Source organism: Schizosaccharomyces pombe (assembly GCF_000002945.2).
Source record: "Schizosaccharomyces pombe strain 972h- genome assembly, chromosome: II".
Classification (NCBI taxonomy): Eukaryota; Fungi; Ascomycota; class Schizosaccharomycetes; order Schizosaccharomycetales; family Schizosaccharomycetaceae; genus Schizosaccharomyces; species Schizosaccharomyces pombe.
The window spans coordinates 1,993,791-2,015,298 of record NC_003423.3 but is presented as its reverse complement, the minus strand read 5'-3'; the positions used below and the strand labels follow the sequence as shown (position 1 = coordinate 2,015,298).

Sequence of the window (21,508 nt, the reverse complement as noted above, 5' to 3'; positions counted from 1 at the left end):
TACTGTAAATAAAACATGGATCTTTTATAACAAAATTATTAGTTGAACCTACTATGCGAATTTTTAAGAATTTATTATTTAAACATTCACACAGATTTAAAATGAAGCGTATACTTACTTGGATTACCTCAGTTTCATAAAGTAATGTATACTAATTCAAAGGATTGAATGAGCCCTAAAGGTATCATTAAACCGAGTTCCTCACATCGTCACACATGGAATGAAGAGATGATTTAACGAAGCTTCAAATTATCAACTTACAAATCATTGCTACTAAAATTATAGAAACCAGATAAAGTTTCATTTCAAAATAAAAGAAAGGATATCATTCAATGATTACAATTCTCACGTAATATTCAGAACACAGTACGATGTGCTTGCTTCATCGGACAGGGCTTTAAGGGAATAAAACAATCACATTGATGAGAAATTAGAATCTAAAGGGGTACAATTTAAAACCTATCACTCATATCCAAAAAATGGCAAGGCATATTTAGCTTCAAATAATTGAGCTTTAATGTAGCTTAAAATGATTTTGTCAGTAAGACTTTCTTTTCTGCTTACAACATAAAATCCAATCGATGTATTGGCCGTACTCAAAAAAATCCGCTTTATGTATAATCTGCGGAAGATTACACAAATTCAATAGCATGAATATCACAAAGAGCCAACGAACCAGTCCAGAGTAACAATCTGTTACAAAAACAAAACTTTTGATGCTTATTGATGATAGCAAAATACATGATCCAATATTTTCTCTTCAAATGATAGGTATAAGGACAGGGAAAGAGTCTCATACGTAAAGTAATAATATCTCAATTATTTTTTATTTCAAACGAAAGTTTCCCCTTTTTTTCCACTTAAGGAAAATTCCCTAAAATCCAACGACTTTTAATTAAAGGTTCATTAGAGATTAGTAATTATCATTACACGTATTATTTACATCGTTTTTCGATTAAAGCCAAACGATCAGAACCATGTTCTTCATATTCTTGACGTGATATCCATAATTGATGAAACGTTCCAAGACTACTTAAAATAGATCCACCTAACCATGAAGCATAACTGCGTTCAACAACATGACCGGAAGCATGGATTTTAAGACGGCTGCCAGGATATAATTTTGAAAGTTCATTTTGCAGACGAAGAGAGAATCCTTGCATCAAACTAGTGCCTCCACAAACAATAACATTGTTGAGCAAAGAAGCACGGATATCAACATCGCATTCCGAAATACAGTTCTGGAACAACTGAGGTATCCCCAAAATGCGAGAAGAAGTGTTGGTAACCGAAGAATCTTGTTGTGATACCTCATTATTTTCGGTTTGTTCTATTGGCTTCGAAGGTTCCTCGTTCATTTCTTCATCACTTCCTGGCACAAACAAATGTTCAGGAATTTGATAGCGTTCCGCGCCAAACATCATACGGGAACCGTCTGGAAATTCGAACTCTGATTCAGCAATCGTGGTTTCAGATGAAAATGGAACATCGGAAATGAGAGCACATTCTTCTTTCCATTCATCGTAGACTCGCTGGACCTGAAATTGATGATAAGAATCTGTAGTATCACGAGGACGTAACTCACAATTAGCTGGCTGCCCTATCTCCACTGGATTTTTGCTTTTCACTAAGTACTTAGGCATCACTTCGAAATTCTTATCCCTGAGAGTTTGCGCCAAAATATCGTTAATTGCATTCCCAGAAAAATGTTGAACCTGATAGCCTTTTTGAAGCACAAAACCATCATATATAGCAGACACCGAGCTACGCTCCGCACCAATGTCTACTAAACAAGCAGTACCTTTCCCGCTTGCAAACGCCGCACACGTCTCCTGCTTGGCGAGGTATGTTGCAGGACAACGCAAAGATTCAAACATCGTTTCTAGTGTTTTCACTCGATTTTCTGGGGGATTATCAAATGGTTCCGTAATCAAGATTGGATGCTCTAAAGGATTAGTCTTCAACTGCTGCTCTAATCCATAACGCCAGAGATCTACAGTAACATCCCAATTTTCAACCCAACCATTACGAATTGCATTTTTTATTTCCATTCCAGGGTTTGATTTATATATGTATTCCTCACCGAACAACCGTCTGCCATCACTGAACTCTCCACAGTAGCTAGGGAGTACGCATTTGGGAATATCTTCTCCAGAAAAACCTATTCGAGTCCATTTGCTTCCAGGATCAATTACAATAGCTGAAACTTCATCTCCGCCATAAAATGCGCTAGTCATCTTACCAGCAGTACAGTTTGTCTACGTGATAAGATTCTCAGGCAAAAGTTGTCGTTGGCACTTGGACAAGACGCATCGTTGAGATCATGAAATAGGTCGCCAACGGCTTTTCTTAAAAATACCCATCACTCTTTCCTATTTTATTTAGTTGGTTTAATTAATTAAAAATAAGACTTTCATTTAGAAAAGTGTGCATTCTTTAAGCATTCATGCAACGAGAATGTCGCTAATTTTCAAGCTTTTAATAGACGCGTCAAGTAAACTAGGTTTTCAAAAATAAGCATTCATATGAAAGATTGGGCTCATAGCACAAAAAAAAACAATTGTACAAGAAATCCACAATAGTTGAAAAGATAATTATTATGCTCCTAATAAACAAATTCATTTAGTGATTTTTTGAGTTTTTTGCTATAGTCAGCTACGCAGTTTGGTATATATTTAACGATACATAGAATTACGGTGAGTTTCTCTTACGACTTACAATATAGCGGTATGCAGTATGTTAACTAACAATGTATATTTATTGTTATATGAAGTCTATTAATATCGGTTGCCGAAATAGCGTTACAGCCGAACCTCGTTCCTCAGTTCAGTTATGAGCTATATTAGTGATAGGTAACATTATAACCCAGTTAATACAATACCTATACTCAGTTGCTACTCATACAACCTGTGTATTGTAATATAATAGATCACAAGGAAAACTCACCGCAGTTCTACGTATCCTTAAATCAGATACCAAACTGCGTAGCTTACACACTATACTAAATATCGGTTATCTAATATAGTATAATGAAGCACAAAATACAATTTAGCGTGGGTTTCTGTAATTCGTCATTATGCTGCTCTTAAATGTGAACCATGCGAATAGGTATTTTTTATAATTGAGTGCATAGATTTTCTGTAGTTGAGCTGTTCTTAAAATTATAAGATATCAATTCTCTTTTCTCCATACGAATGTGTGCTCACGAATTTGCATCAGATCTCAACCTCTGATTAATCTGCTTCTTTGAACATTCGATCACTCTTTGGTATCAAGTATCTATTAACCAATATATAATACAATTTAAAGCAAAAAGACATCTAATAATAAACTTTTTCTTGTCAATTATGTCTTAGCCGCTTCTTAATCAAAAAGATAAAAATCAATCAATTTATTATTAGTCCACCTAGACCTACCTTTATAGTTTTCTATATAAGTTTTTTTATTAACTCTTCCCCCAAAACAATAAGTAATTTTATATGCAAAACGTAATCCGAAGCAAAAATCAGAAACCTGTTGCGAAAGAAAACAGAATCAAATGGAACTGAAAATACACACATCACCCATGGCATTTTGTCAGTCCTTTTAAAAAAATTTTTTTTAAAGAAGTTGAAAGCGAATATATTAATTTCAATACTCTTTTCAACACTTTAATCTATTTAACTTCAAGCATCATTTTAATATTCATAGCAGTAAGTTCCGCCGTCAAGTAATTGAAAACACTGGGTAATGCGATCAACGTAGTATTTGTGCCGCCGACAAATTTCTTTCCGCTACCATCCTGCCAAATGTCACTGGTATCTTCCAATCCCAAAGCGGGTTTGGCACAGCTTCTGCACCTGACTTCTGAGGCACTTCCTACGCCATTCATCGAAATTGTAGACATGATAGAAATAATAGACCCACAATCTCGACAAACCCAGCTCTGGGCATAATCAGAACAATTCATTAAACGATCCTGCATCAAGAACGATGTGCCATGACCGATAACAGCATCACGTTCCATTTCACCGAAACGAATACCACCAGCACGTTTGCGACCTTTGACGGGTTGACGAGTAAGATTATGAATGGGTCCGGTTGTACGTACTTGAAATTTATCACTAACCATATGGCGAAGACGTTGATAGTAGACAACTCCAATATAAATATCAGCCTTCATCTCCTGTCCTGTGATACCACTATACATAGGCTCGTTTCCATGATAGTTGTAACCAGCCTTAACCAATTGTTCGCCAAAGTAGTCAGCAGCAGTTTGCTGCTCAGAATAGATAAAGGGTGTGCTGTCTTGAGCCAAGCCATGGCAGGCGCCAGCTTTACCAGCTAAACTTTCAATAAACATACCAATTGTCATACGAGAGGGGAACGCATGAGGATTAATAATGATATCAGGTTGCATTCCGCTTTCTGTAAACGGCATATCGACAGTGGGCCACTTTTGTGAACAAATACCCTTTTGTCCATGTCTAGAGGAAAATTTGTCACCAATAATCGGACTACGGGTAATACGAAGCTTAACATGAATTTGCTGACACTCGGAATCACCAACATCATTACCAAGGAGTCTAACTTCGTCAACAAAACCAGGCTCAGTACCGTGATAGGTTTCAATAAAATTTTGACCAGTAGATTCATCATAGTAAGCGACAATGGGATCTCCATCCTCAAGTTTAATTCCAATAAAAGGTAACCCGTCGGCGTCTAACTTTTGCAACCATTCGCGACGAGGCGTTGAACCGGGAGCAAAACCAAAATGGTGAACGACTGGTTCACCTCTGCGACGCTTTTGGGAAAGGTCAAAAGATTCACCCTTATATACAGTACCATAACCAAAACCACGCTCATGAGCAGATTTATTCAAAATCATAGCATCTTCCATATCGTAACCAGTGTATGAGATAACGGCAACAACAGCGTTTGTACCATTTGGATAATGATCGAGGCCATAGGTATTGTGAAGCTTAGGACGAACAACTGGTGTTTGTCCTGTTTGAAGACGATAAAGTTTGTTGTCAGTACGATAACGAAGGGCCGTACCAGGCGTACCCATAGTTTGTTTACCCATCTGACATTGATACATGTTACGAGGAGACTGGTTAAAGTCTGAGAATGGAGTCATATTGGCAACGATGGAGAGTACATTTGTGGGCGAATACTCTACATGAGTAGAAACTTTAGGAACGATTTCTTTAGGGAAACATGCAATATCCATGTAAACTTGCTCAAATGGACCAAGCATATCAAGTTCACCAGTAGAAATGTGCTTAACCGGTCGAACCATCCTTGCAGGATTGCTAAACAGATAAAGACCTGGATATTGCCCGTTATGAGACGGAGGCACATATCCAATTTCCAAATCTAAAGGGACCTTAGCAGGTTCAGTGGCAGTTCCATTACGCAACTTGACAGCATATTCAATTTTCATTAAACGTAGCACATCAGCAACGTGCTTAGCAAGTTTGTAAGTACACCAACCAACAATCTTTCCATCCAATTGTACGCATCCCCAACCAGATTCATGACCAACTACACTTGGAGGATCAACACCCAACGATAGCAAAAGTGATGGGATTTGACTTACATCAGAAGGATGGGTGACAATTTCACATTTTCTAGCCAAATGGTTTAAAAGACCACATGGAGAACCATCGGGTGTGTGAACTGGACACATGAAACCCCAAGCTTCAGGAAGCAATTTACGGACAGTAGTAGTTTTAAGCTCAGCAAAAAATGCACCACGGTGTACCATTCGAAAATGTGAAAGAAAGCGGTAGAAGTTCAACTTCTCGGCGACAACAGTGTAACCTGTAGCTTGTTGTAAATCAAGACCAGTATTGGAAACAAGGTTACCGGTACTCAAGAAATATTGTAATTTCGTTCCGATGTCATTGTTAATTTTAGAAAAGACACGGGTCAAGTATTTACGATCGGAGAAATCAACACCAGGCGCTGAGCGTCGAACATCCAAATTAATTTGAGCGCGGATGCTATTTAGCCAATCCTCAATCTTCTCCTTAAGAATTTGACCATAAAGAAAACCACCTAATAAAATTTCCTGATGTTGTGGAGAGTCAGGGTTATCGGCACAGCACTCTCCAGCTACAAGTGCATATAACTTGCGGATCATAAATAGGAGAAGGCGGAATTTATCCTTAGCTTCACGAAGGTGAACTAAAACAACCTTTTGTAAGAGAAAGCGGCCAACTTCAACATCAGTTAGGTCTTCAGCAACGCCGAGAACAACACGAAATTTGCTACCCAAATACTGAAGTGTTTCAGTTTGGGAGTAAAGACCATAGGACTTATAAGCTCTAAGCATAAGCTCAACACGATCCGTCAAGAAAGTATTTCCCAAATCTTTACCAACAATGCCCTCAAAAATTTCTTTATCGCTGGTTTCTAACAGGGCCTTAAGAATCATCATCGAAGGAATTAAATATTCGTTTTTACGCCAGTGAAAACGAAACATCGTAACACCATTGTTAAGATAATGAAGGGTGTTGGTTAAACTAGACTGGTCTGGACGGACACAACGAATAGATAAACCATACTGTGAGTAGCTAGTACCACGATTGGCAAAAGAAGGGCGAATGATGGCAGTAGGATGATTGCGCTTAGGTAAAATTAACATACGAATCAACTTCTCAATACCGTTAACGATAAAGTAACCGCCCATCTCTTCGCTCTCCTCTTTATGAGCAATAAGTTCGGCAGGAGACAATCCTTCCAGATGACATCTGTTGGACCGTACCATGATGGGAATCATGCCTACTTCACGCATTTCTGATTGTCTAGGGCCTCCATTGACACTCCATGAGAATTTAAGAACCAATCTTGATTTATAAGTAGTCAAACGCTCTCTGGCTTCAGCAGGGTAGACTTTGCGGTTAATAGAAGACCTTTCACGACTAGACAACATTGGCTTCGCAATTTGAACCTCATCAACGCGGAAGGAAATCTTATTTCCAAATTTCAATGCACCACCTTCTTCTTGTGTGATCGAGTCAAATGCACATTTCTCACCAATTTCCTTAACAGCATAGTTGAGTAGTCCGGCATTAGTAAGGGCGTTAAAGGAATCAACATGAGGTTTTACGGCCTTTTGCAAATCTGGAAAGCTCGTTCCGTCCTTGGGCGGATTTTTAAACGTCCTTTCTCGCTCTAACGTTTGGAATGACATCCCAGGTTTGCAGAGAAAATTTTGGCGGAGGACACCTGCTATATTCATACTAAATTGAGCGTTAAGCGAACACTTAACAAGCTTTAATGAAAAGCGGTAAAATGGTTTAAACATTAAGGCGCTGAAGTGCGGAATATGCAATAGTATAGCGTTGTTCATTCCACTGCCTAATTCAATTCTAATAGTAAATCGCTTTTTGGGTAGTGTTCTTGCTTGATTTTATTAATGAACGACTATCCATTGTCTTTGAAGAGTAATAGAAAAGGTAAAGTGTTATCGAAAGTGTACTCACTGTACGCTGACAGATAAGTTGGTGATCGACGCTACTAATATTTGATTTATACCGCAATTGAAGCTATAAAGAATTTGTTTATTGATATTTTAGAATGTCTCCTGCAAGTCCTTACTTGTTGCTTATCTCAGTAAATTCAAGAAGAAAAGCTTAAACACAAGTAACCATTGCCCTGTTACAGTTCATATCACCGATCAGTTGAATGAAACCTAATAAATATTTAATTTGCTTTGTCTTAGTATCTTAAAAAAAATCTTGTTAAAGGGCTTTTTTTTATCACTTTCAATATTTATTTTAGAAATAATTTCGTTATATACGATTCTAGTCTAGTCAATTCATATAAAATAAACGGATAACAAAAGCTCCCACTTTAAAAATCGCTTTCTTCAAAGATCTAAACTTTTTGGCCCGAGCTGTTTCTGCTTTTCAATAACGGAAAAGAAAAACATTGAATAAAATATATGTATCCTCAACCATTGAAAAAGCTTTTAAAAAGAACAACAATGGGTATATAATGAAAGCATTAGCTTCAATGTCTGGTAAAAACATAGCAAGCTTGTTCTACTATGGCTTTATTTTAGAGACTAATATCAGAAATTAAAAAATATTAATTTTTAGTTTCTACGCTTCGTAAATTAACCCAACCTATTTTACTTTCAAGACTCTTTCGATTTGCATTTTTGAATCCTGTATTATAGTAAACATATAGACTACAAATAGAAATGGAGTTGCGAGAGGGGAATTATCAACATAAATGGAATCCTGTAAGAAAAGAGATGAAAACATTAAACCGAAAAAAAAAGAACAAAGGTTTCATCAAGCCAACCAAAACCTGAAAATCAACGTCTAAATTAATAAGCATCAACAGACTCAGAAAAGTACTTTTTAGTTAAATGATAACTTGAAATCATGATTGCACAGGACGGTGCAACTTTAACACATCTAGGCAACGTGCCTTTCCACAAGGCCTTGGGACCACCTCGCTTCCATAAGGTTAACATAAACTGACCTCTGGTTAACGTATGTCCATGCACCTGCTTAGCAGTTTTTGATACATCGAAAGGTTGAGTTAATAGGGTTGCTAGAGTCCCACTAATTCCTCCGCTCACAAAATTGATATAGAGGTCCTTTGTAGATTGAGAGCTGGAAAATGCTTGAAGTGATGGATGCCCAAGCAGGAAGAGTCGAATTCTCTCATACGACCACCAGTAAAATGCACTGAATGGTACATCTCTCCACAACGTTACGCTGACACCGCTCCATAAATTCAGTATACCTTTTTGATGAATCATTAATTTCAATCCATCAAAGACCTCATTAGCAATCTCGCGCGCATGGCCGGGCGGATAATGGCCGCCTACTGCTTGCACTCGAGTCCTGAATAATTCTATAGGAGACACAATAGTAGCAGATATTGTGCGCGCAGATGCTCCTGCGATTGCAGCAGCAGCAGGAAAGCCCCAATCACTGTATAAGGGAAGTAATTGCTCATACCCAAGAAACTGTACAGTGTTTGCTGGCAAGAGCATTGTCAATGAAGGAACTAATCCACGCCACAAGCTTCTAACACCTTCATGCCGAGCGATCTGATAAAGTCCGGATACCGGGCCTCCTAAAGGCTTTGGAGCTGGCCTTCCCTTCCCCAATATCTTTGCTGAAGAAATGGGTTGCGTAGAAGAATATTGAGAAATAGATTCACTCTGCAAGCGGGTTTTCACAACATCTAAAGGCGTTACAGTCAGCGTTGTAATTACACTTCCTACACAAGCTGACAGCATTTTCGCTATAGGCTTCACATCGGGCTCAGCATTCACCGACAAGTCAGCTTCTACGCCTTCTGTCGCAGCTCCTATCTGCATGTATTCTCTCTGACTCTGTTTGTGTTCCTGTCATCTTCATTACGAAGCACCGTCCTTTCATCTACGAAGTCGTAGTTAAACTTCATTAAACCAAATAACGTTATGCAATGCACTATCATATATCTGGTCTGAGAGTTCTGTCTTAATAAGGTAGAAACGGCTATGGTACTTAGAACAGTCAATTGAATGAAGATGTCGTATCTACGAAGTGGGTGTGTGATGATATGCCTATTACTACTTGCTAATTATTAGAATCGTAGGGTTTCTTGCAGGTGCGAGTTTGAGCTATGCTGCCGGGGTCCAGGCATTGATTTCCACCAGTAAACAGAACAAAGACGAGCTCTTAACTGCAACTGAAGCGTTAGAAACTGATAAACAACTTTATAAGAAAATAGAAAAAAAGATTGAAGAATTAGAGTCAAGCTGTGTCAAAAAAAGTAGTTGGGAAATTCAGGAAAGCGAATGGAAGGCTATGTTCCAGACAATGCGTGTTGAATACTTGGAACTACTGGAAAAACAAAAGACTCTAGGGGAAGTACTAAATAAGCTTGTTGAAGATCGGCAAACAAAATTCCAGTTTTGATATGAAGCGCATCGTCCTTATACTATGTATGAAATTATTCGGAACCATACTCTTAACTATCTACCTGTCATTATAAAATATTTCATTTTTCTGTCACCTTCACCCAATCCTCCTAAAACAAGGTAAAAAAATTCGATGTAGGAATATCAGTGCTTGTTTGTTTACCCTAATGACAATGGCATTCTATCATTAAGCGACAAGGCTTTAAAGTAGGACGTACGTACTTTTCAAATCTTCTTTCTGATTAGCCTCAACATGTTTTTTCTATACTACACTTTAAATCTTCTATGATCTTTCCGTAACGTGACTTAAAGGAACGATTTTGGCTTCAGCGAACTCCTCAATTTTTTTTTGTAAGACATCACATTCTTCTGCCGACTTGATGTTGGAAAATTCTTTTAATAAGTTGGACATGCTATCAGTGTAGGAAAGATCACCTTGGAGACTTTGATACTTCTGATCTTGTTTTACAAGTTGCTCCTTGTTATCTTTCAACTCTTTACCAAGTTCTTCCATTGAATTAGGTTCTTGCCATAGTGCTGGAGGTTCGATGTCTTTGACTGATTGAAGTGTCAAAAGTACTTGACTCATCCATTCTGCGTGTTTGATAAATCGAGCCGTACAAATTTGTTGCGGAGAAAGTTTATCCATAACATCACCCTTTTCAATCTCTAAATCCTCTTGCATTAGAATTGAAGTATTGCCATTTGGAGGAATGGATGGCTTGTTCATGTTATCGACTGTCATATTCGTTGCACCCATGTGTCCTTCTGCAGTCTGTGCTGTTGCATTAGAATTGATAGGAGGAACAGGAGACGTAGTAACATTAGAGAACGATGGAGTCCTTGATTGGGACTTCATCTGAGCAGATCCCATATTTGGCAAGGTTTCTCTCTGTGATAAAGCTGTACCTTCTGGAATATGTTTTTTTGGTTCTTGAAGCAAAAATGGAGAAGTTTTAACGTCTGGTAAAGGGTATCGTCGTAAATGAGGTGGTTTGGCAACTGATATATTCGCAGGAATGCTATCAGTTTCTGAACCTTGAAAATAGTGTACAAGCCAAAAATTATCAAAACCAACTCCTAATAATCGATATCGGCATCTAACATGCATAGTTCGAGTTTCAGATAGTGGATAAAAACCGTGTTTTGCTTCATGAATTTCTAGTACCTATCGTATTGTATTAGTAAACTTATAAATTCAGTAAAATAATAATTTATTTGAAGCATTTATTTTAAAATAAACGGGGATACACATATGCAAGTTCCTAGACAATTGCTTAATGATCCCTTATACCGCAGTGCTTGTGAGCAACTTACCTTTCCTGCAACGTCCATATTAAAAAACCTTTCATTGCTCATAAAATGCATTCCATCTGGTGGAGATGGTAATGTAGGTGCTTGCCAAACTAAAAACAAGGAACCATCTGGTGGTTGATCTATGAGAGTCCAAGAAAATGAAATCTAAAATTTGTTAGAAAAAACATATATTGAAGTCTTCTAAAAACTACCTGTGGTAAAGCCTGGGACGCTTTTGTTAATATATCTACGACAGCAGGGATTGGTAATTGTGGTGCTGGTGGATATGGTAAATTCGCTCGACACCATACCTGAGATCGGTATTCCACTGGAATCGATAATAGACTCTGAGCTGCCATTGTAGCCGCCATTGTTGATTTTAATTATATGTAAGTTTTGGATGGTACAACTTACTCATATCTATCAAGATGCAGAAGTTTTGGCTTTGTTCTGTTGCACTATTTCATATAACGATGTTACATCAGTTTTCACTGTTTAAATGAAATTTCTAATATTTACAGTATCTATACGAAACTCTAGGTAATGTATAAACATACTCTAGTGTCTCTGTGTTCATTACAACTATCTTGATCAGATCCGTTTAACCATCGTAGAATCGTAAATAGCTAAACAAGAGCATGAATGTAAAGACATACTTAAATAGTAACAGTTAGCTGCTAATCATTAGTAGACAATATGCCAATAGACATGCAATGTATAAGTGATGGTTTTCGTAAAATTAAATGAGATGTCCATAAAAAAGTTCATAAAAATCCCAAGGCTTTTCTTAACAGACAAAGGATTCTATAGCCATTAATTATTTGAGCTTATAAGCTCCTCCAGTAAACTCCAACTTTTCCTCTTTGATCATTAATGCTAGAAATTCTCTTAGCTCGCTCTGGGTACGAGTATAGCCGTTTGGCGGTGGGATAAACATCGTGAGCATGTTGTGAATTCGTTCAAGCTCAAGAGCTCCAAGGTTCGTCAACATTCCTACAACAAAAGACCTTTTTTTATTAATTACAAATTTTAGTTTTAATAAAGAAACATACCAGTAAACACGCATCTCAGCGGCACTGCTTTCGGCTTCACTTTGAACAGCTGATACCCCTTGGATTTCATCAAGTACAGTTTCTGTCGCGGTTTCGGCTTCAGTTTCACGAACACGATATCGGTCGTCGCCGATGTCGGTAAGCACTCGATGATGAAGCCAAAATTTCAAATGTCGCTCAACTATTTCTTTCGGCTGATCTAAAAGTTCAGCAGCTTTCTCAATATGTAATGTAGAAGTCTCTTCAAAAAGTGATATAAAGGCAGCTTGCTCCGGTGTAACTGTCAACGTGAGTGTTCTATCCTCAAGCTCAATTTCCAACTCTACCGATCCTAAGTTGGGTAAAAAAACAAGCTCCCTTTTTCTCTTTCTTTCTCTGTATTCTTCAGCATATGCATCGAGTTCTTTTTTCAGAGGGCCAGGTAAATGAAAATATCGAACAGACAAAGTAGGCCAAAATAATCTTGATAAAATAGTTACGTGCAAACCTTTCGAAACATAGTTCTCCATGTGGATGCTCTGATCAATAAATCTTGAATTCTCAATATCGTTCAGCATAACACTACACATTTGCAGAACAGTCTCTCCAAATCGATACTTTAAAAACTCTATATTTTTTGCCTAAAAAACGTTAGAAAATTCAACTTAAATAGAATAAAACAAACCTCAACTTCATAATGATAATCTGTAAGTTGTAAAAGTCGATCAGCTAGTAACAATTGTAATTCCTTCACTAAGGGCTCCTTGCTTTTAAAAATGGAAATGAGACTTCCAACAACGTCTCTATCGGTTGGTTTTTTAAAGTCAGGAGCCGCATCAATCGGATCCGGCATCCAGTGGTAATTATCAAATCGATCCGTTGTTGAGTCGATGTTTTCAGTGGGAATTTGAGAAAGCTCAGAGCGTAGGCCTTTTTCACCGTCAACAAACAATAAGGAAACCAAGCATTTATATGCATCTTCTCGTTCATTTAGAAAAGAACGAATGGGTTTGGCAGCTTTGTCTAAAAGAACACCAGGGGGGTCTAATGCAACAAAACAACGAATGGTAGAGACATAGAACAAAAGAATATAGGAGCTATCACTGCTAGCGGTCAAAATACTACTTGTACAATCTTTCACAAAAGTTTCGGTTAAATATTGACGTTGCTGTTTTTGACGGGCAACTAAACGCAAGTCTTCAATTGCGCCTAGTGAATTGGGGTAATGAAGAACAATATCAAGAATGTTGTCTGATCGCAAATGAGCAAGTATTTGAGAAACAAGATGGTCTAACTGAACCAAAACCGCTGGATTCGACAATGAAAATACATGTTCAACAAGAACCCCAAATTCGGTGCGAATCCACTCCAATGCTTCATGGTAAACACTCTGCTCCCAAGACATCGCATACCGTGTTGTTAAAAGAGAGCCGACATGCAACTGCAATACATATACAAACCTTTCTTTTAACACAGAAGACAGCCCCAGCTGCTTAAATTTTTCACACAATTGAAAAAATTTCTCCATATCCAAACAAGGATTCGTTTTACTCTCTAACCATACTTTTAAAACTTGATCCAGATATTCTGTTAGAACGCTTTCAATCACCGAAATGGGCAAGTACCTTCTACAAAGGCAACGGAAGCATGTAAGGATTCGGTCGAGTTCAGGACTTAAAATAGGACTTTCTAAGACACTCTGTTCGTAAACAAGCCAAAAGTCACTTAGTTGGTCCGTTAAGTCGTGTAGACTGCATATGTTTTTTAAATCAATCTTTAAGAGATTTTGGCGAATAGTGGTATAGAAATGAATTCTCAACTTGTCAATAAAATCCAATACTGGTGTTCCCTGTGTGACTGAGCTCAATTGATCGATCAACAACGAACGGCCAGTAAAGGTGGACAGATCAGTATCATTCATTATGCTTTTAATTTTTTCTGATAAATACTTTAATCTTAAAATAAATGAATTCAAGCAACTACAAATAATCGATACCAAATCGACAAGTCCTTTCTACGTAGTCCGATAACACAAAGTAATGTTTTCAAAAGAAAAAGGAATTAAAAATTGAAGATTTCAAGACAAATGATTGAAGGAACACTCACTTTTCCTACTAGTATATCTTCTGGTGGTATTGTTTACATTTGGTAGAAGAAGACCTTGCAATTGTTAGTGTGAATGCGATGAATAGCAAACTGCCTTCCACATCACAACCACAACAAGAAACTTAAAAGGAATTCAATTTTTGAAAAGACGGTATCTAAAGAAAATCATATACCAATGAATAACATAACGAAATTAATGAAACAAAAGAATATTTTGACACCTCCTTTGCCTCTGTACCGAAGGGTGTTGAGAGCGCATCGCTATCACCTAGGAGCAGAAGAACGAGCTTTAGGAGATGAATATGTAAAGGCGGAATTTCGAAGACATCGGAACGTAACAAATCCTTTGCATTTAGTAGGATTTTTAAGCTCGTGGGAGAGGTATGCGGATGCACTAGAAAACGAGAGCTGGAAACAGGAAAAATACAGTAATACGGATCTACTAGAATCTTTAAATGACCAGCAAATCGGACAGGTAAGAAAACTTATATTAGATTGAGGTTTATTATTAAAAGAAGAGAACTTTTACCAGTGCTCTTGAACTTATTGCTTCTTTTTTTGGACCTATAGTTTCTAACTATTATTGGCAGTTGTACGAGCTCTCAAAAGCTCTTCAGGAACAGAAAAAGTCTGAGTAGTGGTCGCGGAATCTGATTCTTTATCAGACATCTCTTTGTTATTAGAAGGATTTTGATTGTTTGAGTTGTCGTCATTTTTATTGGCACTTTGAGACGACATCTGCAAATCGTTATTAACTCGAGCATGTGCAAGCTCAACCAAAAACCTATAAAGTTGTTAATGAATGATCTGGACTACTCGTAAAAAAGTGAACGAGATGTTCAACTTCCTCATGGATAAACGTACCATGTTAGCGACAGCCACAAACAGATTGCCAGGAAAAATAAGATGAGACAATGAATACTTTTTGTACCTATATAAAGTCCAAGAAAAACAGCGACAAGTGCACCACAGGCTACGTGTGCTGACTTAGCCAATACAGGTGTGACACCTGGTGTGAAAATTGATTCCCATAGTTCCACCCAATACGACATGATCTTTTTCTTATTGGAATACTACTTGGAAATGTAGTAGCTATGAATTGACGTTGTTAAACCACCGTTTGTGTTCTAGCGATAAAATCTGGCCTTTATAGTGTGCGTGTGCTATTGAATTAATTTAGCAACGAGACCGATGTTGGAGTTCATTAAAAGTTAAAATGGATTTCAAGAAATCCATATCTTATACTACTATTAAAACCGAAGGTTATGCTTCCATTTGTCCAAATTTATTGTTAATAGAGCTTTGAATCATTCAAATGGAATAGTGCTCTACTTTTGTTTTGCTATATTAAAAATTTTTTGTCAGCTTCTTGTGGTCGTGGAGAAAATAATTAAATGATCAAAACAAATGTTATTTTTCGGCTTAGCTCTTCTAAATTACTGTTTTATTATCATTTTAATGAGACACGCTGAAGCTCTGATTAAAATTGATAGCAAAGTTTGAACAGCTTTAATGATGATTTTCGTTCAGTTTAAAGAAGGGGCTTTTTAACTACTATAGAATTACGAGAATCTTTTTGAACGGTTCCATCTCATTTGTTATTCTTCATTATCCATAGTTTCAAACTATGTTTTATGCGATTATCGCATAACAGGGCATGTTTATACTAGCTCAAATTTATTCAAAATCTCCCATTTTAGTAATATCATTGATCAATTATTATTTAATTCCATTTAAAATTGCTTATTTATTGATTATTCCAATTTTTTGAATGAATAAACCTAAGGCGTTTTAACAATCTCAGTGAATGGCGTAACGAAGGTTATCGAAGAGTTTCACGGGAGCTGTGTGAAGTTGCTTTTGGCACGCTACTCGAAGATTTCTGTAAAAGAGATATAAAGAATCCTTTTTAAGGGTTTTTAAAAGAACAAAACTTATGTTTATTACGAAATTTAGTTTTGGTAAAGGATCGGCTAATTAAAGGCGCTATTACACGAAATTCCTAACTCCTCCAATTGAGGATGGAACCGCCTGCGATTCCACACATTACAGAAGGATTTTATCCTCTTCCTGAGATAGTAGAAACTTTTAGTCATCATGTGTTACAAGAATTGGTGTCTTTAGCCGAAGTTCTACCCTCTATGTCAAATGTCGAGAAAAAGAAAAAGATCTTAGATTGGTTATTACGTTCGCGCGCTTTCACTATGCGTTTGCTAGTTTTAGCGCGTTGGGTACATCTATCTCCTTCAGTTCATCGATGCATAGATGTTGTAGCCTTTCTTCAAGGTCAAAAATTTTGCTTCCAGAATTTAGTTCATGTGTTACAAGATATTCGTTACCAGTTGTCATTTGCACGTCTACGCAACTCAGATTTAGTTACTGCATTAGATATTTTGTCAACTGGCACGAGTCTTCGTCTAGCAAATGCTCCCACTTCAAAATTATACATGCTATCTGAATCACCGCTAAGTACCAAACAAATACTTCAAACCCTTCATGCTCTTAACATGCTTATTAGAATTCGTCTTAGTCTTTATGAAATTATTCCGACACCATTTCAACATTTCACAATTGCTAATGGTCGTTGCACATTTACTGTTCCCAATGAGTTTTCAGTGTCTTTGACAACCAATTCCCAAGATCCTAAATCTACCGGTATTTCATTCCAGTGGATTGTTGTTGACTTTCAATTTCATCTTCCTGATTTTTCTTCTACTCCCGCAAAATATCGGGTTTTTATAGAATTGCATCTCAATGAAGAAATCGCTGCTGCATTCGTTCTACAAAAGCCCATCCTACCTTTAATATATAATATCCTTCATAAATTTTGTTTATATCAGCGCCTTAATTTATTGTCACAACAAACTTTTCAACTATCCAGAGAAAGTTGGTTAGGGCATTTGCGCGGTGTCTATGATGAAAAGCCCCCACGGCTACGTCTATACTATTGGCCCCAATTAAATGTGAAAAAAGAAGGAAAACCCGGAAAAATTGGTCATTATATTCATATATTTGTAAATACTCAACCCATATCCGCCTTTGAGCGTACCCTTAGCTCTAAGAGATCCAGTTGTGAATATGATCATTTTTTATTACTCGTTGAATGGCACCATGATGGCATTGTTGAACATGTACCATTAGATGATCATATGGATGCTCAGCATCTACTATTATTAATTACCCAAAAACACGCTCAACTTATTCTGGAACAAATCCGTAAGGAGCTTCACCCAAATATATTTAGTGAACATGTTGGTGGTGGTCTAAAAATTCATGTCTTTGATAATGAAATAATTGTCAAGGTGAACAGCGTTACCGGCAGGCTCGTGCTGTCGAGTTCGGCTTCACCTTTATCACCTCCCAGGCATCTTCGTGCTGCTGAAAAAAATATTGCTTTGAATACGCAACCTCCCGCCCAAATCTTGAATCGGTTGTATTTCTTTTGTATACAAACGCAGCTATTAGAAGTTGCCCAGTGTGCTGAGTTGCATGCAGTTCAAGGTTACTATTCTTTCCCTTATCTTACATTCTCCAAAGGTAAATGGAGAAAAGATGGCGATTCCCTATGGGTACTCGCGTACAACGTTGAATCCAACTCTTGGTCTGTTAGATTGTTGAACGCTGCGGGTCAAACTCTCTACACCCAAGATGTTCATACTACAAAAGGTACTTTAAGTATTGAAAGTTTTAGCCGTCTTTCGTACCTATTGGAAGTCCAAATACTTTTATTCAATGTTCAAACTGCTTGCCAAGCTCGTGGTATGCCTTTTGAATATTTGCCTATTCCACCAAAAGCCCTAATTGAAGATGACTTTACTACATACGTCCAAACAGGATGCTTATGTATTATGATGCCATCGTCTAATGAAGATATGCTTCCTGTGGTTTTCGTTCGCGCGCATGACGGGCAGTTAATTTTTGACTCCCGAATAAAAGGAAAATTGCCGTATCAGTCTGAGACTGAAACTGAAAAGAACTGCTACATAGATTGGAGAACCGGTCGTATTACCATTCGTGTGCAAAATTTTTCATCTTTCGAAAAAACATGGATTGGATTACTTAAACTTGTTGCTTTGTCTAAAACATCTGCATTCAATGTAGATTGTATCACGTTAAAGCATGTGGACTTTACATATCTCGATGATGAGAAATTTAGGGCTACAATTCATGACGACAACACTTTTACCCTTCATTTTTTTAATCGACATAGTCCGTTTCATCTAATTTCTCAGTTTTTGCAGGATACATTTTCTGATGGGCCCTCAGCTATTCAACCATTACGCGTAATTATGGATAGAACGAGAGGTGTTTTAGTAGCTCAAGAATTGGGCTACGTTGTTTTGGCTCGATCTCTGCGTCAGTACAGAATTATCCTATCCAAAAATCATGGCATTCAAGTTCTTTTAAATCGCCATGGATGTATACTCCAAGATTTATCCTACTTATCTGCCGATTCCCGATACTTGGAAGGAACTCAGACTTTGACGTCTCAATGGGAACCTTGTTCATGGCTTAATACTGTTTGGGAAGGTGACTTGGGTGATGATGAGCTTAATGGTCAGATTGAGGCCGCTCCCGAGATGCACTTAATAAAGATGAACAAAACGGCTGATTTAACAGCCATTCTAAAAAGAATTTTAGCGATCTCTCGAAAAAAATGAACTCATATTAAGCTTTTAATCCTCACCCCCTCCACCGTCCATTCCTTTCGGTGGCAGTGATTAGTGATTGTATATATAAATACGGCAAAAAATGTCTGGTTAATGAGGTAAATGAAAATCGTTTTCTAAAGTATACAAGTGAATGTTACATTGATGATACATGTGATTTATATAATCCAACGTGTAAATTAGAGATCGTCGAATTAACGCTTAATCATTTATGAATAAGCAAAAAACTTCCGTAGGTAAAATGAATTTCTATTATAATCGCCATAATCCCAAGTTTATTCAAAGCTGTGTTCTTTTAAGCTAATAAATTTTATATTGAATCTTTAAGTACCGCTGGCATCAACATACGTTGATCACCACTAGCAGTTGCAGTTCTTAAAGCTTCTCGTAAAGCCATAGTAGCGTAAGCAGAAGATGGAAGTACAAATTTTAACGTAACAGCGGTGTGCTTACCAACCTCAGAACTCACTGAAATAGAACGGTTCTCCAATCTATCCTTATCCGTCAAAATCAGTTGTTGTTCCATATTGTCATACTTTATGAAATTAAACTCCATATTTTCAGGACGCACCAAAAGTTTTCGATAATCACCAGGTAATGAAAGTTCTCTGTCTTTGCGAGACATATTTAATGGATCAAGTGATGCCTCATTCATGACAGACTTGTATATATCGAAAGTTTCATTTTTTGGGTATATTACATTACGACCAGGTAAAGGAAGTACTATGTCGTAAATACTAAAGTTATTGACTTCGTCCTCTTCAATCGGACGAGCTGATAATTTTGAGCTCACAGGTAAATCTTCTAGAAGATCAGGTGCCTCTGGGTCAACAATAGGGCTTTTTTGACTTAAACCATTAGACTCAGTAGAGTAAACCAAATCTCCCACAACAGGACGATCGCCCAAATTCTTTATCCGCCAAGAAGCAACTCTGTTCCAAACGTAAGATTGATATGCATGAGGGTAAATACTTCTCAAGTGACGGGGAATTCTCTGGAACGCTCCTAAATAATCAGTTTGATTACCAGATCGAGACCATGTTTCCAAAATGCTGGATTCAGCTATCATCCTTCGAGGAAGAATGCGAAGAGAAGCTTCAGCATCATGAGTGGAATGCCATAAATCAATTGCTTCTTTGACAGAACCGGTATGCTCGGGCCTTGGTGATAAAATTAGGTCGACAGCGCCTTTCCAGTCTGATTGTAAAAGACGAACTCCAATGGTATGTGTCCCGACAGAACTGGTACCGAATCTTTGTAAACCAAAATAGTTAATAAACCCGTGCTCTTTTAAAGAATTCAATGCTTCAACAACCTTCTCTTTAGGCGTAATAACATTACGCACTACAATGTGAAATTCGTTTCCCTTCAAGTCTCCCAATCTTAAATTTGAATTTTTATAAGAATAATTTCCCAAAAGAAAACCATATGTGGAATTTTTAAGAGAACCAGAGTTTAATTGTGCGAGTCGAGATGCTCTAACATGATGAATAGCTACGCGTTGACAGGTTACGCCTCTTCTATCTTTGGTTCCAGCAATTGATAAAGTCCTAGTGGGGACTTTGAGGAGGCGGGCAATTTTACCAAGACAGTCCATAGAATCTCTGTTCTCCTTATACAAATGGAAATGGCAATATTCACCACCCAAAGCCTTCCAACTTAATCGGGGATCTCTTCGTGATCTAGGCTGGTTTTTTCTGGTGGTCTTTGACACTGTAAAAGTTCCATTCCCTTTTGTAGAAGACTCGAGTCCAGAAAAGTTGTTTCGTATGAATTGATGTAAGATCGTTCGCTGACCTTTATCCATAGGAGGAGTATTTTCGGGAAGAATTAATGAGATGGGATCAGTTATTTCACCAACTGATAGCTTATGAAGAGATTGAATAAATTCATTACCAATTCCCTTAGGTATGATACTTTGGAGGTCATTCGGCAATATAGGCAGTGTAGCAGGTTCTTGTTCCTTAAAAGAAGGAGCTTTCTGGTCATTACTTATATCTTGATTAGAAGAATCTTTTGCGTCTTCAGTTTCCTTGTCTCCGGTTGCCTTCGAAAGGATAGGATCGTGAGCTTCCATATCAGTTAAGTGAACTATATTTCCATCTGTATCAACTTCAAAAACAGCAAAATCCGTGAATCTTGCTTTAATAATTCCATCGATTGAAGGAAGATTTGGATTCAAAAACGCATCAATTCCTACATCTGACTCGGTCATATAAAACTTCTGACCGCTCAAATCTGAAGGAGCGTTGGCTTCATCTTCTAATCCATTTCTTTCCAAATTCCTTGAAGACTCAGATTGGTCAATCCGAATCCTTTTCCTAGGGACATCCACATGGTTTTCTTGGGACATTGCTAAAGCGAATATACAAATTTCAAAACCACTTGAATGGGATTAGCTACCGCGTTAGTATTCATAAAGCCATGTTAAGCACACTTTCTGCATCTAGTTATAAGGTGGATCGACAATGCTCAATAGTACATTATTA

The 21,508-nt window shown here is 37.5% G+C and overlaps 10 protein-coding genes and 11 long non-coding RNA genes across 21 annotated transcripts, besides 1 other annotated feature; 12 read left to right on the top strand and 9 right to left on the bottom strand.

Annotated features, from left to right (window-relative positions):
* The first annotated feature begins 80 nt into the window (after positions 1–80).
* Positions 81–443, top strand: SPOM_SPNCRNA.5453. The gene has a single exon (NR_194808.1). It is a non-coding gene; the product is annotated as a non-coding RNA (long non-coding RNA).
* alp5 (Ino80, NuA4 and Swr1 complex actin-like protein Arp4) lies at positions 294–2,300 on the bottom strand. The gene has a single exon (NM_001021724.3). It carries the CDS (start codon positions 2,235–2,237, stop codon positions 936–938), a length of 1,302 nt encoding a protein of 433 aa, NP_595820.1. The 5' UTR covers positions 2,238–2,300; the 3' UTR covers positions 294–935.
* SPOM_SPNCRNA.5452 lies at positions 544–781 on the top strand. Its single transcript, NR_194807.1, has one exon. It is a non-coding gene; the product is annotated as a non-coding RNA (long non-coding RNA).
* SPOM_SPNCRNA.5451 lies at positions 1,009–2,387 on the top strand. Its single transcript, NR_194806.1, has one exon. It is a non-coding gene; the product is annotated as a non-coding RNA (long non-coding RNA).
* A 263-nt stretch (positions 2,388–2,650) lies between these two features.
* Positions 2,651–2,994: an LONG TERMINAL REPEAT.
* Positions 2,691–2,980, bottom strand: SPOM_SPNCRNA.5450. Its single transcript, NR_194805.1, has one exon. It is a non-coding gene; the product is annotated as a non-coding RNA (long non-coding RNA).
* A 349-nt stretch (positions 2,995–3,343) lies between the features above and the next one.
* Positions 3,344–7,213, bottom strand: rpa2 (DNA-directed RNA polymerase I complex subunit Rpa2). The gene has a single exon (NM_001021723.4). It carries the CDS (start codon positions 7,178–7,180, stop codon positions 3,656–3,658), a length of 3,525 nt encoding a protein of 1,174 aa, NP_595819.2. The 5' UTR covers positions 7,181–7,213; the 3' UTR covers positions 3,344–3,655.
* Positions 3,822–4,567, top strand: SPOM_SPNCRNA.5449. The gene has a single exon (NR_194804.1). It is a non-coding gene; the product is annotated as a non-coding RNA (long non-coding RNA).
* Positions 6,733–6,951, top strand: SPOM_SPNCRNA.5448. The gene has a single exon (NR_194803.1). It is a non-coding gene; the product is annotated as a non-coding RNA (long non-coding RNA).
* A 191-nt stretch (positions 7,214–7,404) lies between the features above and the next one.
* SPOM_SPNCRNA.5447 lies at positions 7,405–7,933 on the top strand. The gene has a single exon (NR_194802.1). It is a non-coding gene; the product is annotated as a non-coding RNA (long non-coding RNA).
* mtm1 (Mn(2+) ion transporter) lies at positions 7,699–9,360 on the bottom strand. Its single transcript, NM_001021722.3, has one exon. It carries the CDS (start codon positions 9,329–9,331, stop codon positions 8,324–8,326), a length of 1,008 nt encoding a protein of 335 aa, NP_595818.1. The 5' UTR covers positions 9,332–9,360; the 3' UTR covers positions 7,699–8,323.
* Positions 8,492–9,098, top strand: SPOM_SPNCRNA.5446. Its single transcript, NR_194801.1, has one exon. It is a non-coding gene; the product is annotated as a non-coding RNA (long non-coding RNA).
* A 76-nt stretch (positions 9,361–9,436) lies between the features above and the next one.
* On the bottom strand, positions 9,437–11,603 carry ssr4 (SWI/SNF and RSC complex subunit Ssr4). Its single transcript, NM_001021721.3, has 3 exons — positions 11,425–11,603; positions 11,234–11,377; positions 9,437–11,084 (listed from the first exon to the last, which is right to left on the bottom strand). The coding sequence occupies exons 1-3, from the start codon at positions 11,581–11,583 to the stop codon at positions 10,200–10,202; spliced, it is 1,188 nt and encodes a 395-aa protein (NP_595817.1). The 5' UTR covers positions 11,584–11,603; the 3' UTR covers positions 9,437–10,199.
* SPOM_SPBP23A10.17 (uncharacterized protein) lies at positions 9,503–11,210 on the top strand. The gene is made up of 2 exons (NM_001356243.2): positions 9,503–9,543; positions 9,584–11,210. Exons 1-2 carry the CDS (start codon positions 9,518–9,520, stop codon positions 9,912–9,914), a joined length of 357 nt encoding a protein of 118 aa, NP_001343157.1. The 5' UTR covers positions 9,503–9,517; the 3' UTR covers positions 9,915–11,210.
* Positions 11,604–11,700: 97 nt separating the features above from the next.
* On the bottom strand, positions 11,701–14,390 carry apc2 (anaphase-promoting complex cullin family subunit Apc2). Its single transcript, NM_001021720.3, has 3 exons — positions 12,929–14,390; positions 12,265–12,884; positions 11,701–12,219 (listed from the first exon to the last, which is right to left on the bottom strand). The coding sequence occupies exons 1-3, from the start codon at positions 14,162–14,164 to the stop codon at positions 12,030–12,032; spliced, it is 2,046 nt and encodes a 681-aa protein (NP_001018806.1). The 5' UTR covers positions 14,165–14,390; the 3' UTR covers positions 11,701–12,029.
* Positions 13,758–14,156, top strand: SPOM_SPNCRNA.5445. Its single transcript, NR_194800.1, has one exon. It is a non-coding gene; the product is annotated as a non-coding RNA (long non-coding RNA).
* pkr1 (V-ATPase assembly factor Pkr1) lies at positions 14,263–15,471 on the bottom strand. Its single transcript, NM_001021718.3, has 2 exons — positions 15,214–15,471; positions 14,263–15,133 (listed from the first exon to the last, which is right to left on the bottom strand). Exons 1-2 carry the CDS (start codon positions 15,399–15,401, stop codon positions 14,923–14,925), a joined length of 399 nt encoding a protein of 132 aa, NP_595814.1. The 5' UTR covers positions 15,402–15,471; the 3' UTR covers positions 14,263–14,922.
* Positions 14,460–16,042, top strand: sdh7 (ACN9 family protein). The gene is made up of 2 exons (NM_001021719.3): positions 14,460–14,824; positions 14,940–16,042. The coding sequence occupies exons 1-2, from the start codon at positions 14,525–14,527 to the stop codon at positions 14,985–14,987; spliced, it is 348 nt and encodes a 115-aa protein (NP_595815.1). The 5' UTR covers positions 14,460–14,524; the 3' UTR covers positions 14,988–16,042.
* On the bottom strand, positions 15,922–16,266 carry SPOM_SPNCRNA.5444. The gene has a single exon (NR_194799.1). It is a non-coding gene; the product is annotated as a non-coding RNA (long non-coding RNA).
* On the top strand, positions 16,206–19,293 carry med14 (mediator complex subunit Med14). The gene has a single exon (NM_001021716.4). The coding sequence runs from the start codon at positions 16,371–16,373 to the stop codon at positions 19,008–19,010; it is 2,640 nt and encodes an 879-aa protein (NP_595813.2). The 5' UTR covers positions 16,206–16,370; the 3' UTR covers positions 19,011–19,293.
* pus7 (pseudouridine synthase) lies at positions 16,362–21,376 on the bottom strand. The gene has a single exon (NM_001021715.3). It carries the CDS (start codon positions 21,370–21,372, stop codon positions 19,330–19,332), a length of 2,043 nt encoding a protein of 680 aa, NP_595812.1. The 5' UTR covers positions 21,373–21,376; the 3' UTR covers positions 16,362–19,329.
* On the top strand, positions 19,748–21,392 carry SPOM_SPNCRNA.5443. Its single transcript, NR_194798.1, has one exon. It is a non-coding gene; the product is annotated as a non-coding RNA (long non-coding RNA).
* The last annotated feature ends 116 nt before the right edge of the window (positions 21,393–21,508 follow it).